Source organism: Narcine bancroftii, chromosome 5 (genome assembly GCF_036971445.1).
Source record: "Narcine bancroftii isolate sNarBan1 chromosome 5, sNarBan1.hap1, whole genome shotgun sequence".
Taxonomy (NCBI): Eukaryota; Metazoa; Chordata; class Chondrichthyes; order Torpediniformes; family Narcinidae; genus Narcine; species Narcine bancroftii.
The window spans coordinates 10,408,603-10,423,631 of NC_091473.1; the positions used below are offsets into that span (position 1 = coordinate 10,408,603).

Sequence of the window (15,029 nt, forward strand, 5' to 3'; positions counted from 1 at the left end):
GTGCATGTGAAATGCAGACCATTCCTGCAAGAGATTTCAACAAATAGAGGCAAGGACTGCAATTTTACAGGATCCTTAGTGAGACCCAACAAAATAAAAACAGAAAAAGAGCACAGTTAATGTTTAAGATCAATGAATCAGTTCTGACAAATAGTCTTTGACCTGAAATGTTAACCTTGTTTCTCTTTCCAGCCTAACCTGTTGAATGTTTCCACCACTTTCTGTTTTTATTTGATTTCCAGCATCTGTTACTTTTATTTTCATTTTCACTTGAGACCACATTAGGAATATTGTGTGGGATTGATCCCCTTACCTTTAGAAAAAGAGCGACAGTAAAATCCCTGTTATCCGGAACTCAAGCAACCGCCAACCCCAATGTAACTGGCAAAAAAAATTAGCGGGAACAGATAAATAAATATGTTGAAACATCAAATTTTTTTTTTTAAATAGCTTAAATTTGTGCAAGTAAATGTTCTCTGAAGCAACACACAGCCCCTTGGTGAAGGTGGAAGCAAGCATTCAGCCAGCGGAGCATCCCCCGTCGTGTCCTGCCCGCAACAGCTGTTGAAGAAACTTTCAATAAAGTTGTGTTTGAATAAAATGGCGGCATCCATGATGAAGAGCCGGCCGATGTCACTCGCCGCCAAAGTGTTTCCCTATCCCTGCCTGGTAAGAGTCTTTATTCATATTAGGTGTATTAGTAAGGCTTTGACTGCAAACTGGGGGGAGGAGGGTTAATTATGATGGTGGCACGGTCAGCGCAGGGGTTAATGATCGAGTTTCGAATTTAAGTTTTGTAAATTATGGGAATTACCGGATTTATTTTAAAAAATTTAACAGTGAATTTAAAATGAATTTTACATAATTTAATAGTTTTTTTTCATATTACATTTTACAGATTTTTTTGTCGTTTAACTCTTTATTCTTAATGCAGGTGTATTCATTAGGCATTGTAAAAGTGTGTCTCAGGCAACCAGAAATGAACTTATCCAAGCATCCACATTCCCCGTAGGTGCTGGATACTGGGTATTTACTATTTGCAGTCGAGAAAGTGCATTGAAATTGGGCCAACTACTGCTGGATTCATTAGATTGGATGAATGAGAGGGGATCTCAGTGAAACATAAAAGGTCATGGCTAGATTTGGTTGACTTGATCTGGGGAGTATACACAAAGTGCTGAATTAACTCAATAATCAGGCACCACACTGTAGGAGGCAAAGTGACTGTTGATATTTTGGGTCAAGACCTTCCATTAGGTCTGTGAAGTCAAAGGAACAGTAAATGTTTTGGGTGTTCTAGGTTACAGTGCCTGTAGTCTCTTGTATCTCTAAAGTTCTGGGAAGGAAATTTCCCCTGAGGGTCCAGAAGATCACATTTTCAGGATAAAACATTTTGGACTAGGATGTTTTCGAGAGGCTGTGGAATTTTCTATCACAGAAGCTGGTAGAAGCAAAGTCATGCAATATTTTTTTTATTTTTAAATTTAAAATAAATTTTAATTTAAACATACAGCATGGTAAACAGGCCATTTCTGCCCACTAGTCCGTGCTTCCCAATTTACACCCCATTAACCTGCATCCCTGGTACATTTCAAACAGTGGGAGGAAACCGGAACCCCTGGGGAAAACCCATGCAGACACGGGGAGAACATACAAACTCCTTACAGAAGAGAACCCCAGTCCCAGTTGCTGGCGCTGTAAAGGCGTTGCGCTAACTGCTACACCAACCATGCCGCCGGGTTAAAATAGAGGCAGATAGATTTTTAGCCACAAGCTGCTTTCAGGGGAAAAGGAAGAAATGTACATGATATTGAAAATGAATAGAGCAGCAAGCCCCAAGAAGTGAATGGGCTACTTCTTTGAGCCAGTTCATGGACTCTTTGTCATGAATTAGCTTGAATTTTTTTCGGCTTCAAGGGCCTGAAATTTTATTAACACAGACGGTTTGTGACAGCTTTAGTTTGTGAGACCAAGAGGTCAATTCATTTAAGATCAAAAAGACACATTACACAGTTTCATTTAGATACAAACAGAGGGTAGACAAACAGTTTTATTGGTCAATAACAAATTTCAAAAACGTACAAATCAATGGCTTCCATTAGCATAATCAATATTACCCTTGATGCATTGCATCCATACCAAAAGAGCTCAGAACTGCTTACAATTAGGTGCAGTCTTCATAAAAATAGGCAGAAAGAACACAACACAAGCACTGGCAAAGGAAGATGTTTGCTCAACACAACTACCATAATCTTTCCTCCTCACATCTTACTTAATGTTTAATTCAATCCTTAAAGAATAAAAATGCAAGTTCTGGGGAAAAAAAAAATTTATACCTTACTCATCAAGGAAAAGGCAATATTGTGTCTAACAATAACAATCCCCAGAGCTCTGCACAGGCTCATTTCCCCAGGGAAATTTCAGTCTCCTATTAAAATCTTGTCTCAGTTACCCACTTCATCCTACGATGAGTTTGTTTAATTCCACCACTGTTTTGTCACATCATGGATCATCCATTTGAAAGCCAAATTTCCCAACTGGTCAAGATAGGTTTGCACTTCCTCTAGTTTTGACCTGCTTACTGTAACTTGTGCCCATCCATACACCTTGTTTTAATACAATTTCAAATCGCTTGAAGAATATGAACACAACACAGGCCCTACTCCTGATCCCAAAGGCATCACAGCCATGACCTACTTCCATTCTGATAAGAGTTGCAACAATTCCAGCTAGAGTAATTGCAGGCAACTTTCATACAAGTGCTTGATTGGCTGGCAGAGACGTGACCTCCTTATAACGGTGAGAGTCAACGACAGAGAGAGTGGGGATAAACCAGGTCTACACTACTGTCCTCGGGATGAAGGACTTGATCCATGGAAGACCACCAACCCTAATGAATTGCAATATCTTGCAGTGTGTTCAGGGCTGATTAGCAAGGTGAGAATATATTTCAGCATTCCACTAAATACTCCAGAAACTTTTTAATTGCAAAGAAGTGTTAATTTTTTCCAGATGATTTTTCTTAAAAATACAATTGCATTTCTAAAAGTACAAATGAGATATACAGAGAAAATGCATAACATACAGTCTGTAGATTTCATCAGTCCTCTAGTTGTGTCAGCAGAGAGAACTGTGATGTTGAACACAGGAAATGAAAGCAAGCAGAGATAACGGAGACAGGATGCTCTTAAAATTAAGTCAGATACAAAACTTTTCATTGATATTAGTTCTAATTTTTAAAAAAACCTCATGCCAATTTTGGCAGCCGGAGTTTGTTAGGAATTTATCTTGCAGCATCTTGGAGCTGCAAAAACTGAAACACTACAGTGCCCTGAGTGGTGAGAGGCCGCACCCATTCTGCAGGGTGATACAGCTATTTTCTATTATAAATGCAGACAATGAAAATTATAAAGAATTAGTTGCAGACTGAAATGAATATATAGGGTAGATTCACCCTTTGCAATGCATGTATAGGCAGCAGTGTGAGGCCACCTTGAGTTGACGATACATTGTGGGAAGCAGTTTAGTATGGAGCACTAAAAAAATACAAAGGGAAAGTCTATCGCGTCACTCATATTCCCCTAGAAGAAGGCATCAGAATAAGTACTGTTACACAAATTTAGGAGTATCATCTGAGTCAATTTGTAAACATTCAGAACCTATTCAACCAGGTTTTTTTTAAAACAAATCATTGTTCTTAGAGCTGCAAAAAAAGTTTATGTTTAGTAAGCATCTTCCTTCATGTAGTCTCACATAGAAACATGAAGATATACCATATATCATAGCCTATCATGCAAAGATCTGCTGAAATCATACGTTTAAATAAAGACAAATGTGACTTCACCTGTTACGATCACATAACGTGTTTAAACCACACTCAGCAGTGGTTAGAGAAGTGACTGCATTGGCAGCTGCTTCATAAGGAGAGAGGGGCTGGGGCTTACAGGACAGTCACGGGGGGACACTGGCCAGCGATGAAGCTGCTGGGTAATGATCCCCAATACAAATTACACACCGCCAGTAAAACCCTTCCACGCAATTACGCACGCCACTTTTACTTAACGTGACAGAGCACAAACAATCTCTACACAGGTGCTGTCATGATGCAGGGAGCACGACACAGATTTTAACCTGAACATTTGGTGCATCAGCACGTTCCAATGCAATTGTTCCAACAAAATCTGACTAACCCAGTAGTTCTCAACCTTTTTCTTCCCACCCACATCCCATTTTAAGTTATCCCTAGGCCATCGATGCTCTGTGATTAGCAAGGGATTGCTTCAGGTGGGATGTGGGTGGAAAGAAAAGGTTTGAAAACCACTGTTTTAATCGTCCCTCATTGACTCGTTATGTGCATGGCTTCAGAACTCCAAAGGAAATGGGCCAATGACAATTTTTCACAAGCAAAATATTTCAGTAACAATTGGGTCTAGAGCAGTGGTTCTCAACCTTCCTTCCCACTCACATCCCACCTTAAGCAATACCTTACTGATCTCAGAGCACCCATGGCATTGGGATTACTTAAGGTGGGATGTGACTGGAAAGAAAAAAGTTGAGTCTTTCAATTTCATATTAAATTCTTGCTTCATTCTTTGATAGACAGATAAAATATCCTAATTACTATTGTTGGGCAGCTGGTTGTCTTCCTTTTAGAACAATATTAGCCTTTTAGCCATTGCTATTTTGCACCTCAAACTGATCTTCCAGAATAGGGCTGCACTTCATCCCCAATCTATCACAATTAAACTGACCACCAGTTGTGCTTTGGACTTCTACACTCTTTACTCTATTTCAAGGCAATGGACTAAATTGTATTAAATGAGTCGCAGGTGGCCCAAGGAGTAATTATATTCTTACCAACACCCATTACCACCAATCCTCTTTTGTAAAATAGGGAAAAGATGGTCCAAGGTTGTATTCAATGGAAATTTGAGGTACACACATGGTCATCACCTTCTGGATAATATAGTAAAATTGTCTGAAATCTGTTAATTCGTTGATTACTAAAGGTAATGGGGACCCTTCGCGTGACATAGTTGCAGATCCAGTAATGACTGAGCCCTGCCAATGCATGCTACATTTTTGGAATCGACACAGCGTGAAAAAGAGAGACATTCAGCCACATCAAACAGACTGGAGAAACTCAGCAGGTCACGCAGCATCTAAAGGAAGCATAGGGTAACCAAGGTTTCGGGCCAGTACCCTTCATCAAGGTATGAGTAGGCAGGGGCCTAAAAAGTGAGTTTAACTTTTCCCATCCTTCAGGGTACAGAGTGAAACAATTCATAATTGTGGCCTTGGATAAACTACATTTATGTTATCTTGCTTTGTGAATGCTCAAATCAAAACATGGGCAAGATGTAAGCTGCAGGTTAGATGTTGTGGAGATGGCACAGGAGGAATTTTGCATTGTCATTTCTGAAAATTAATTGACCGGGGCCCTCAAGCCAGAATATAGGCAGGTTGTGGTAATTTGATTATTTATTACTGAACAAGTCAGTCCATTACCCAGCATGGCACTCTAGCAAACTTCATTCATTTAAAAAAAAACTGAAAGTAAAACCAGGAACAGTAATGGTTGACCTCAAATCTATTTCCCTGGTCTCACTTGATCAAAGAAACCTGCCATATTCATGACATCAGTCTTGCAGTAATCTTCACTCCACTCTAAATACAGTACAATATCATGAAAGTGGCTGGAAAATCTTGTCAGCATCTTGATAGGGGTCCCTTGTTAATGATGGTCTCATCCTGTGCAATTTTCTTTAAAAACTTTTGTTGTCCAGTTAACACTTTAGAAATGGTCCAACATGTTGAGATTATAACAGAAAGCAGATCTGTGAAGCCTTTTACTGGTCATGTGTTTATAACCCCTGTCACTGTTTGCAATTCAATTTGCTCTGTTGGCACCTTACTTTATTCAAGTTCAAGCAGCCTTTATTTCTCATTTTAAAAACCAAACTGCAAATGTAATACGCAGTTAAAAAAGAAGAGACAACATTCCCCCAAAAACCGTGGTGCTACATAAAGTGACATGAAACTCCACTGTTTTAGTTTATTCATCACTTTAACCATAAAGTCCAGTTTAACACTCATTCACATTTTGCCTCAGTGTTAAACTATTTAGACTGTTTGAAAATAAAACTTTTCCAATTCTATTCTAAATGGCAATGAAATTAAATGAAGCCGACAAGTTCTAGCATTAACAGTACAAACTTGAATCCTCAGACTTCCAAAACAAATATTTAACAATTTTCCTGACTGTTCCTGGACACCCCATCCATTCAAATGTCTCCATTCTCCTTTGTTGTCCAATATTAATCCTTAATCATTACCACATCGCAAGTTAGTACGAGTCAGCTGTGTATGTATTAGCTGGCTTGTCACAACAAGTGACTGCTCTTGGAAAAGTTGGCTATAAAAACAATTAATGATGCTCAAGGCTGAGAAAGGAGTCAAATAATTTAAAGGGGAAATTGATAGGTTTCTAATTAGTCAGGGTGCCAAGGGATGATGGGGACAAGGCTGGATCTTGGGACTAGATGCAAGACGAGTTTAGCTCAGGGAGTTTCACAGAGCAGACTCGATGTGCCAAATGGCTTGCCTTTGTTCGTTTTTCTTGTGATCTTGTGATAAATACAAGTTTTTTTTATTACGCTTACTGATCATGCTTAGAATCTCCCTGTGTTTACCTTGGTCACTGCACACCACCAGATGGGGGCAACAACTGAATGTTATTGTTGGATCAACTGGGAGGCACCTGGGTAATTAGGTTTTGACAAGTCATTCAATGTGGCATAAGTGGAATATCAAAGTTTAGTACTTGAAAGACCCAGGCTTCCTCTACCCCAAGTGAGAACTTGGGACAAGTTGGGACCGGGTGAACACTTGAGAACTACACAGGTTTTATTTCCAAAAAAGAGTGGTTTTCCTATGAATGGCTCTCAAAGATGCATGGAGCCTTCAAAATGCCAAGACTCCTTCAATTATTAGTTGCATGATTTACTTGAGACCTTATGTGGTGACAGGCCATGTGTGTAAAACTGCGTTTCCAGGTTTAACTTGGCTAAACAAACATAAGTTTTTAAAAAATAGTTCTGGGAACATTTTCTCAACGAATCCCCTGAGCATTGCAACAAAAAACAGAATAACCAGTGTGTCGCTAGGACTACTAGCTAGCAGTGTAGCTGGTGGACCTGAGTCACCGCAGCAGCGCTGCTGTGCACAAGCCAAGACCAGCAGTAGGATCAACTTCTGGGGTTGTGGGTTTAAGCACTCAATCAAGTCCAAATCTAAACCTTCTTTCACCGGCAGGACCTTCACATTCTTAGATGATCATTTTGTGTTTGCAGTGAGAACCCAATACACCCTGTTAAAATCATTGTACTGCACAGAGTTAGCACCAGGACATAGAGCCCAGATCCAAGTGCCCTGGCACCTTTTACCCAGTAAATGTTAGAACTAGCAGCTGGTCACAGGGCCAATATGACGGCAACCTCTTCAGACCCACCAGCTCTGAGTCACATGGTGGGGTAAGCTGACAGCTTCAAAAATGTCTTCCCAGTCATTTATTTGCAAGAAAGCACAAGCCGGGTAATCAAAAAGCACCATTAATGATAGGAACATCAATACTCTCCCCTGAAGGGCTAGACTGCACTCCCAGTAAAGGACATGGCAAGGAAAAGTGCTCCAATTGAACTACATGTTGGGAAAGAGTCCTATTCAGCAGTTTGTCTAATACACTCTGGTGAATGAAATTTCTATCAGCCCACATTCCGGAGGGGAAACTGAGATTTTTATTTACTCTGCGTAATTCTGCTACTTAGCCCTTAATATTTTCAAATCTGTAAATGTGCGATTACATCAACAAGAACCCAAGGCTGCAAAGTAGTGTAAAAATATTCCAGAATTCGATCTTGTCCAGCATTAGAAAAGGACTACCCCTTGTGGATATTTCAAAAACTGATGAAGGGTTTTCGTCAGAAATGCAAACCAATCTTTCATTCATGTTTTACAAAGTACACATGATGATCTGAGGAACTCTACAGCAGTCAGTTATATCCCATACCTTATCTAGCATTCATCCATAAGAGTCCCAACCAATCAGCTCTCTTAAATATAACAGCAAACTCTTGCATATCTGACTATTTCAGCAATCTAAAATGGTGGAATCCAATAAAAAGGCCCAATAAAAGCACTAATTTTCTGTCTAAAATCTTTCAACTCAATAAGATTCACTATGTTAATCAAATGGCACTGGTTGGCAAGTCTGAATAATTTCCCATAGCAGCACAATTTAAGCAACCATTAAAACACTACTTGTCGCTGTGTCAAAGGGTGAGAAGCTGTTTTTCAAAATTATCCACTGATCAGACAAACACTAACTCTCCTAGGGAGAGACTCAAGAAACATTTCAAACAAATACAAAGATATTTGAACCAATTACTACATGGGATTAAAGATTTCCTTTAAAAAAAAAGCAGATAAGATTGATCTCCAAGGCAGGCCATTCGTGACGGTCACATCATCAGAGAGAACTCAGCAATCCCTATGAGGATGGAGCTCGAATTTGATCAGAGACCAAAGTTTTGCCATATTTTACATCATCTATACACGCACGCAAAAGAGCCTCAATTTCAGGTCAGCCTTGTGTGGCATTTTCCCATGATATTTGGGCCAGCTCTCTTTGAAAAAATACACACAGGATCCGAAGCATTGGACATGCTGTGATGTCTCCAATCATAAAGTAACCTTCGGAATAACCATTGTCTAAGGGGTCATTCAATAAAGGAAAGCGAGAAATGGGTCAAGCCCATTTGGATTTCAGTGCCCCTTCTTACTGATGCTTCCCCTAAATTTTTAAAACATTTCAATCAGAAATTTAAAACATTTAGAATACTCAAATTCTCAGGCTGTCACATAGATTTGACGTTTAACTTGTTCTGTAATTTTTTTTCCCCCAGGTGTGGAATTTAAAAGACAGCTTATGATCAAATATTCACCACCCTGGAATGTCACATGCTCACACCCAGAAGCAATAATCATATCACAGACAGAACTTCTATTAGATTGACATTCTGGCAAACAGAAAGGTTGAAGAGCATTCAGAAGCACAACTTCCCCACCCCCCCCCCCCCCCCCCACCACCACCCCCTTCCCCCCAAGGCTCTCAGGTAATATGTACTGTGTATGGAATGAGTGTTGTATTTAAATTGCCTCTGAGCCCAGGCAACGTCATCAGTAACCAGAATATCGACAGGCTCCATCTGGACTTAGACTCGGTTGTACTGGCAGCTGTGAGAATGAGCGGTCACCAAGGTCTGTTCTGTTGTTCCGGCAGAGTGTGGAGAGGAAGAGAGAGGGAATTCTTCACAGGGTGAACCTTGAAATAGAAGGAGGATACTGTTACAGTCATGAAAGACGGGTGAGGCATTTCGCACCTGATTCTGAAATGCACCATTATAAAATGCTGTATAGAAAGTATCTGGCACGAAAATTCATCGTAAGGACGCCACGATCCTAATCAAGCCAATTTCAACTCTGAAGAAGAACACAATGTTGATCCGTTTGGCATAATACAGTTAATCCCCTGGTATCTGGAATTCAGGCAACTGGCAGCCTCAAGCAACTGGAAAAAAAAAAGAGGAAAATAAATTTTAAAAATGAAATAAACAAATAACAGGCAAAAATATGCAAGTTTAAAATAGTAAATTTTGCAAGTGAAGTTTGTTCACTGTGAGTATCGTATAATATTTTTGTCTTTTAAACTGTTTATTCTTAATGCAGGTGTATTAGGTATTGTAAGTCTCAAGAAATTGGAAGATATACTTATCTGGAATCTACCAATCCCCAGAGGTGCCGGATACCAGAGGTTTTACTGTCTATGTCACATCCCTGAAAAGGTTAGCTGCTCTTTTACTGACTCTACTACCACATGAATGGGGCAAACAGTGAGCAGATGAAAGAACTCTGTGGGTCAGGCACCATCCACGGATCAATGGAGCTGATGCACTCGGAGACTCTGATACAGAGATGGTTGCAAACTCTGGCATACAATCCATTTGGAAGTATTTTGGCTTCTGCTAGTGTTTAGGCAGCCAGCCTGATGCTCGCTGGAAACACTGATGGGAAATTTTCTCATAAAGTTTCAGAACATATTTTTTGTTACTGCACATCTAGTAAACTAGATGTGTTATGGGAAGACTGAAAGGAAGAGAGTTTAAATGAACACCGTGAGATTGATGGGCTGGAATGTCTCTATTTAATGTAAGGAATATTCTGGGAAAGGCAGACGAGATTAGAATCTGGATCAGCGCGTGGAATTAAGAATCTGTGGTCTTACAAATTTGGTGATAAGAGGGACAGTTCAATGTTCACGAGTTTAGACATTTTAGACAGGATAGAAAGGTGGAAGGTTTGCATTGATAATTAGGGAGAGTGTCTCAAATGCACAGAGCGGGCATCCTGGAGACCTCATCCACTGAGACAAAAGGAGTAGAAATCAAAAATAAGAAAAGAGTTAGATTATGGGCCTCCCAACAGTCACCAAGGGATAGGGGGTGACATGATTGGCGTAGCAGTTGCCGCAACGCCTTTACAGAGCCAGCGATCGGGACCGCACCTGGGTTTGAATCCCTCACTGCCCGTAAGGAGTTTGTACGTTCTCCCCATGTCTGTGTGAGTTTTCCCCGGGGTCTCCGGTTTCCTCCCAGCCTTCAAAAATGTAGTGGAGGTTGTAGATTAATGGGGTGTGAACTGGGTGGCCCAGACTCGTAGGGCCGAATTGGCTTGTCAGAGTGTGATTGTCTAAAAATTTTTTTTAATTTAAAAAAAAAAGATAGAGGAACAGATATGCAGAGAGAGTAGGTTCTCAATCTTTTTCTTTCCACTCACATCCCACTTTAAGTAATCCCTATGCCCTATGCCATCGGTGCTCTGTGATTGATTAAGGTGGTATGTGGGTGGGAAGGGAAGGTTGAAAATCACTGCTCTAAACCCGATTTTACTTGAGAAAAATTGTCATTGGCACATTTCTTTTGGAGTTATGAAACCATGCAGATAACGAATCATTTAGGTACAATTAAAACCGTGGTTTTCAAACTTTTTCTTTCCACCCACATCCCACCTTAAGCAATCCCTTACTAATCACAGAGTACCTATGGCATAGGGAATACTTAAAGCGGAATGTGAGTGGAAAGAAAAAGGTTGAGAACCACTGGCCTAGGACAAGAGGGCACGTTCAGGATTTAAAGGCATCTGTTCAGGTATTTCATCAGCCAGAGAGTGGTGAATCTGTGGAATTTGTTGCCACCAGCGGTTGTGGAGACCAGATCATTGGGCATATTTAAGGGAGAGATTGATAGGTTCATGATTATCCAGGACATCAAAGGTTATGGGGAGAAAGCCAGGCAGTGGAGCTGAGTGGGGTAATGGTGGGGCACTTAAATTGATGGGCTGAGTATAGCCTATTTCTGCCCCTATGTCTTATGGTTTTATTTGTCGGTTGTACTTGATTTGGCTTCTTATAATTATCTTGAGGATACCATAGTGAATTAGTTCATTTCTGGACCAATGGTCTGTAGGAATACTTATGGTTAATAGATACAGGTTTAAATCTCATCCAAAAGCTCTCTTTACAACCCTATTGACCTGTGTCTCCAATTTCAGGGAATTATGTATATCTATTCCCAGGTCCTTCAGTACCCCACCTTTTACAAAGTATGCCCTTTCTTGGTTTGTCCTTCCAAAATGCAACACCTCAGACTTGTCTTCATTAAATTCCATCTGCCATTTTTCAGCCCATTTTTCCAGCTGGTCCAGATCCCTCTGCAAGCTTTGAAAACCTTCTTCGCTGTCCATAACACCTCCAATCTTAGTGTCATCTGCAAACTTGCTAATCCAATTTCCCACATTATCATCCAGATCAATGATATAGATAACAAACAACAATGGTCCCAGGACCAAGCCCTGAAGAACACCACTAGTCACAGGCCTCCGGTCTGAGAAGCAATCATCCACCACTATTCTCTGGCTTCTCCTGTCCAGCCATTATTAAATCCAGTTCACTATTTCACCATGAATACCTGGCACCTGAACCTTGCTGATTAACCTCCCATGTGGGTCCTTGATAAAGCCTTTACTAAAGTTCATGTAGACAACATCCACAGCCTTTTCTTCTTCAGCTTTCCGGGTAACCTCCTCAAAAAACTCTACAAGATTGGTTAAACATGGCCTACCATGCATAAAGCCATGTTGACGATCTCTAATCAGTCCATGGCTATCCAAATGATTGTATATCTGATCTCTTAGAAAACCTTCCAATAATTTTCCTACTGCTGAAATCAGGCTCACTGGCCTATAATTTACAGGATTACTTTTGGAGTCTTTTATAAACATGGCACAACATGAGCTACCCTCCAATCCTCAGGCTAAGGACATTTTAAGTATTTCTGTCAGAGCCCCTGTAATTTCTACACCAGCCTCCTGCAGGCCCTGGGGATTTATCCACCCTTATTTGCTTTAAGACAGCAAGCACTTCCTCCTCTTTAATCTGTATGGGTTCCATGCCCTCACTGTTTGTTTTCCTTACTTCCCATGACTCTGTTTGATAGTTTGATAGCCTTCCAGACTGTGGCATTTTCCTTTTCAACCTGTCCATTCTCCCGGGGGTTGTAGCTAGTAGTCTTGCTGAATGCGATGCCCCTCACCAGCAGGTACTGACGTAGCTCGTCACTCATAAAGGATGAGCCCCGGTCACTATGAATATAGCCGGGATACCCAAACAGGGCAAAACTGGAAACTAGGGCCTTTATGACTGACGAAGTGGGCATGTCTGGACACGGAATGGCAAACAGGAAGCAGGAGTACTCATCAGTGAAAGGAAGAAAATGTTCCCGTTTGTGGAGGGGAGAGGTCCCTTAAAATTGACACTGAGTCTTTAGCTGGGCAACGTGTTCGGGGATGCTGGCTCTTGCTGCAGAAAAAGTACTCCCTATTATGGGAGCGCTCACTAACACAGGAAGTGGCAGCTGTCAGGGTTGGGGTAGTGGGAGTAGCCAGTCCTTGGAAGGGAACGGGTCGCCTGGGTGAGTGAGCTCACTTGCTTTGAGGTCATCGTTCTCGAGCTTGGCCTGTTTCAACGATTTGGCCAGGTCCTTCTTACCCGACTTGAGCAGTCGCTGCCTCATGTACCTCGAGCGGACCCCTGCGACTAGTGTGTCCCGGATCTGATCTTCCTCTCGAATGCAGCCCATAGCCATTTCGTACCTGCACTTCTTGGCAAGCGTCCACAGATCCAGCAGGTAGTCATCAATGGTCTCTCCTGGCCGCTGGTGATGTAGAGCGAATCAGTGTCTCACTAGGACCTTGTTTTGCAACTTCAGGTACTAAGCCTTCAAAGCCTTGACCACAGCATCATATGTAGTGCAGTCCCTGATGACTGCATACCCTTTCGTTCATACCCTTGAAATGAGTGCGGACCTCCTGAGTTCATCGGTGTGGAAGATGTGTCTGGTCGCGTTCAAGTAGGCCTGGAAGCAGGTCTAGCCAGTACATGAATTGCTCATCCATGTCAGGGAACAGAGGGTCTATCAGCAACATATCAGGCTGAGTAGCACTTCCATCATTAGGGAATAAGCTAATAAAATTGTAACATGAATAAAAGCTCTCACAACTGAAGGGAGAACATATGCTTTTGTTAGATTGTAACTGAGGGTAGGATCTTACAGTGGTCTTCAGAGGGGCTCAGGGTTTAAGTGGGAAACCAGGGTTATATATGGGTAGATGGAAGTGGAGGCAGCCATCAGTATAACAAACCACCAGTGAATCTCAGTTCACTGCAATATGGATTACTTAATGTGGTATGTGAGTGGAAAGAAAAGGATTGAGAACCACTGCTCTAGGGTAATTTACAGTAGCCACCATCAAACTATTAGTCTTGGAAATGGACGGAAAAAGGAGTGCCCAGAAGAATCCCGAGCTGTCGCTGGAAAAATGGGCAAATTACACACACATGGCACCAGATGCCAGGGTTAAACCTAGGTCACACGAGCTGTGAAACAGTTGCGCTGCTAAATGTGACACCGTGCCACCGAGTTAACACAATCTGCAGCACATCTCACGTGCAGGAGAACAACCTCAAACTCTCACCATTCTTTGAGTTCCCTCCTGGTACCAGAAGTGTTCCATCACAGGGGCTGGTTGGCGTGTTCTGCACTGACCCCTCTTGGCTAGAGCCCAAATGCAGTTTCCTCATGTGACGTATCACGGCTGTGGCATTAAAGGCTTGCTGTTGGAAGATGATGGAAAAAGCTCCGTTTTACTGATGGGAGGAGAAGATAAAGGAGGAAGATACAAACACATTGTCACCTTTCATTTGTGTTGTAAAGCCACAAGATAATTTTAGCATCCATACATAAAATGAAGGCCTCAGGGTCAAATCCCCTGATCCTCATTGGTCATGGAAATGTAGAATTTACGTACTAGATGCCATTTGGTCCATTGAATCCATGCTGGCTCCAGTAGAACAACTGATTGAAACCCATTCACTTCCTGTATTGCAGCCCCATCAGTTCTTTTCCTTCATCTATCCCTTTAACATTTGAAAGATCTAATCAAACTCGGCTTCCACCACACTTATAGACATAGTTCACAATAATCAGCTTCATTCTCCTCTCTGCCTTTTGCTCTTTATTTTAATGAGTCCCTGGTCCTTGAACTATTGCAAACAGCTTCTCTTGATTTGCTCAATGCAAACCCATAATTTCCATTGAAATTTATTTTCTCTGATGAGAACAGTACAAATTCCCACAGTACAGTGAAAACCCGATTTTACATGTCCCAATTTAACACAAATTTGGATATAACACGATGAGTCATTGGACTCGGGCTTCGGGCTCCCAGCAGGAGTGGGAAGTCGGGCTGCCGGCAGGAGCGGGGGACGTTGAGCTCCCGGCAGGAGCGGGAGATGTCAGATTGCCGGCAGGAGTGGGGGACGATGGGTTGCTGGCAGGAGCGGGGGACGTCGGGCT

At 41.6% G+C, this 15,029-nt stretch overlaps 1 protein-coding gene across 3 annotated transcripts in view; it reads right to left on the bottom strand.

Annotated features, from left to right (window-relative positions):
• Positions 1-9,155: 9,155 nt before the first annotated feature.
• LOC138762622 (calcium/calmodulin-dependent protein kinase type 1-like) overlaps positions 9,156-15,029 on the bottom strand; it is a 258,451-nt gene continuing 252,577 nt past the window's right edge. For 2 of the 3 annotated variants that reach the window (XM_069936254.1, XM_069936253.1), the window contains 2 exons: positions 14,149-14,287; positions 9,156-9,382 (listed from right to left, as the gene is read on the bottom strand). In XM_069936254.1, coding sequence (XP_069792355.1) covers positions 9,273-9,382; positions 14,149-14,287 — 249 coding nt within the window. In that variant the 3' untranslated portion in view covers positions 9,156-9,272. Of the gene's footprint in view, positions 9,629-14,148; positions 14,288-15,029 lie in introns of all 3 variants that reach the window. The other variant, XM_069936255.1, reaches the window with a different exon arrangement.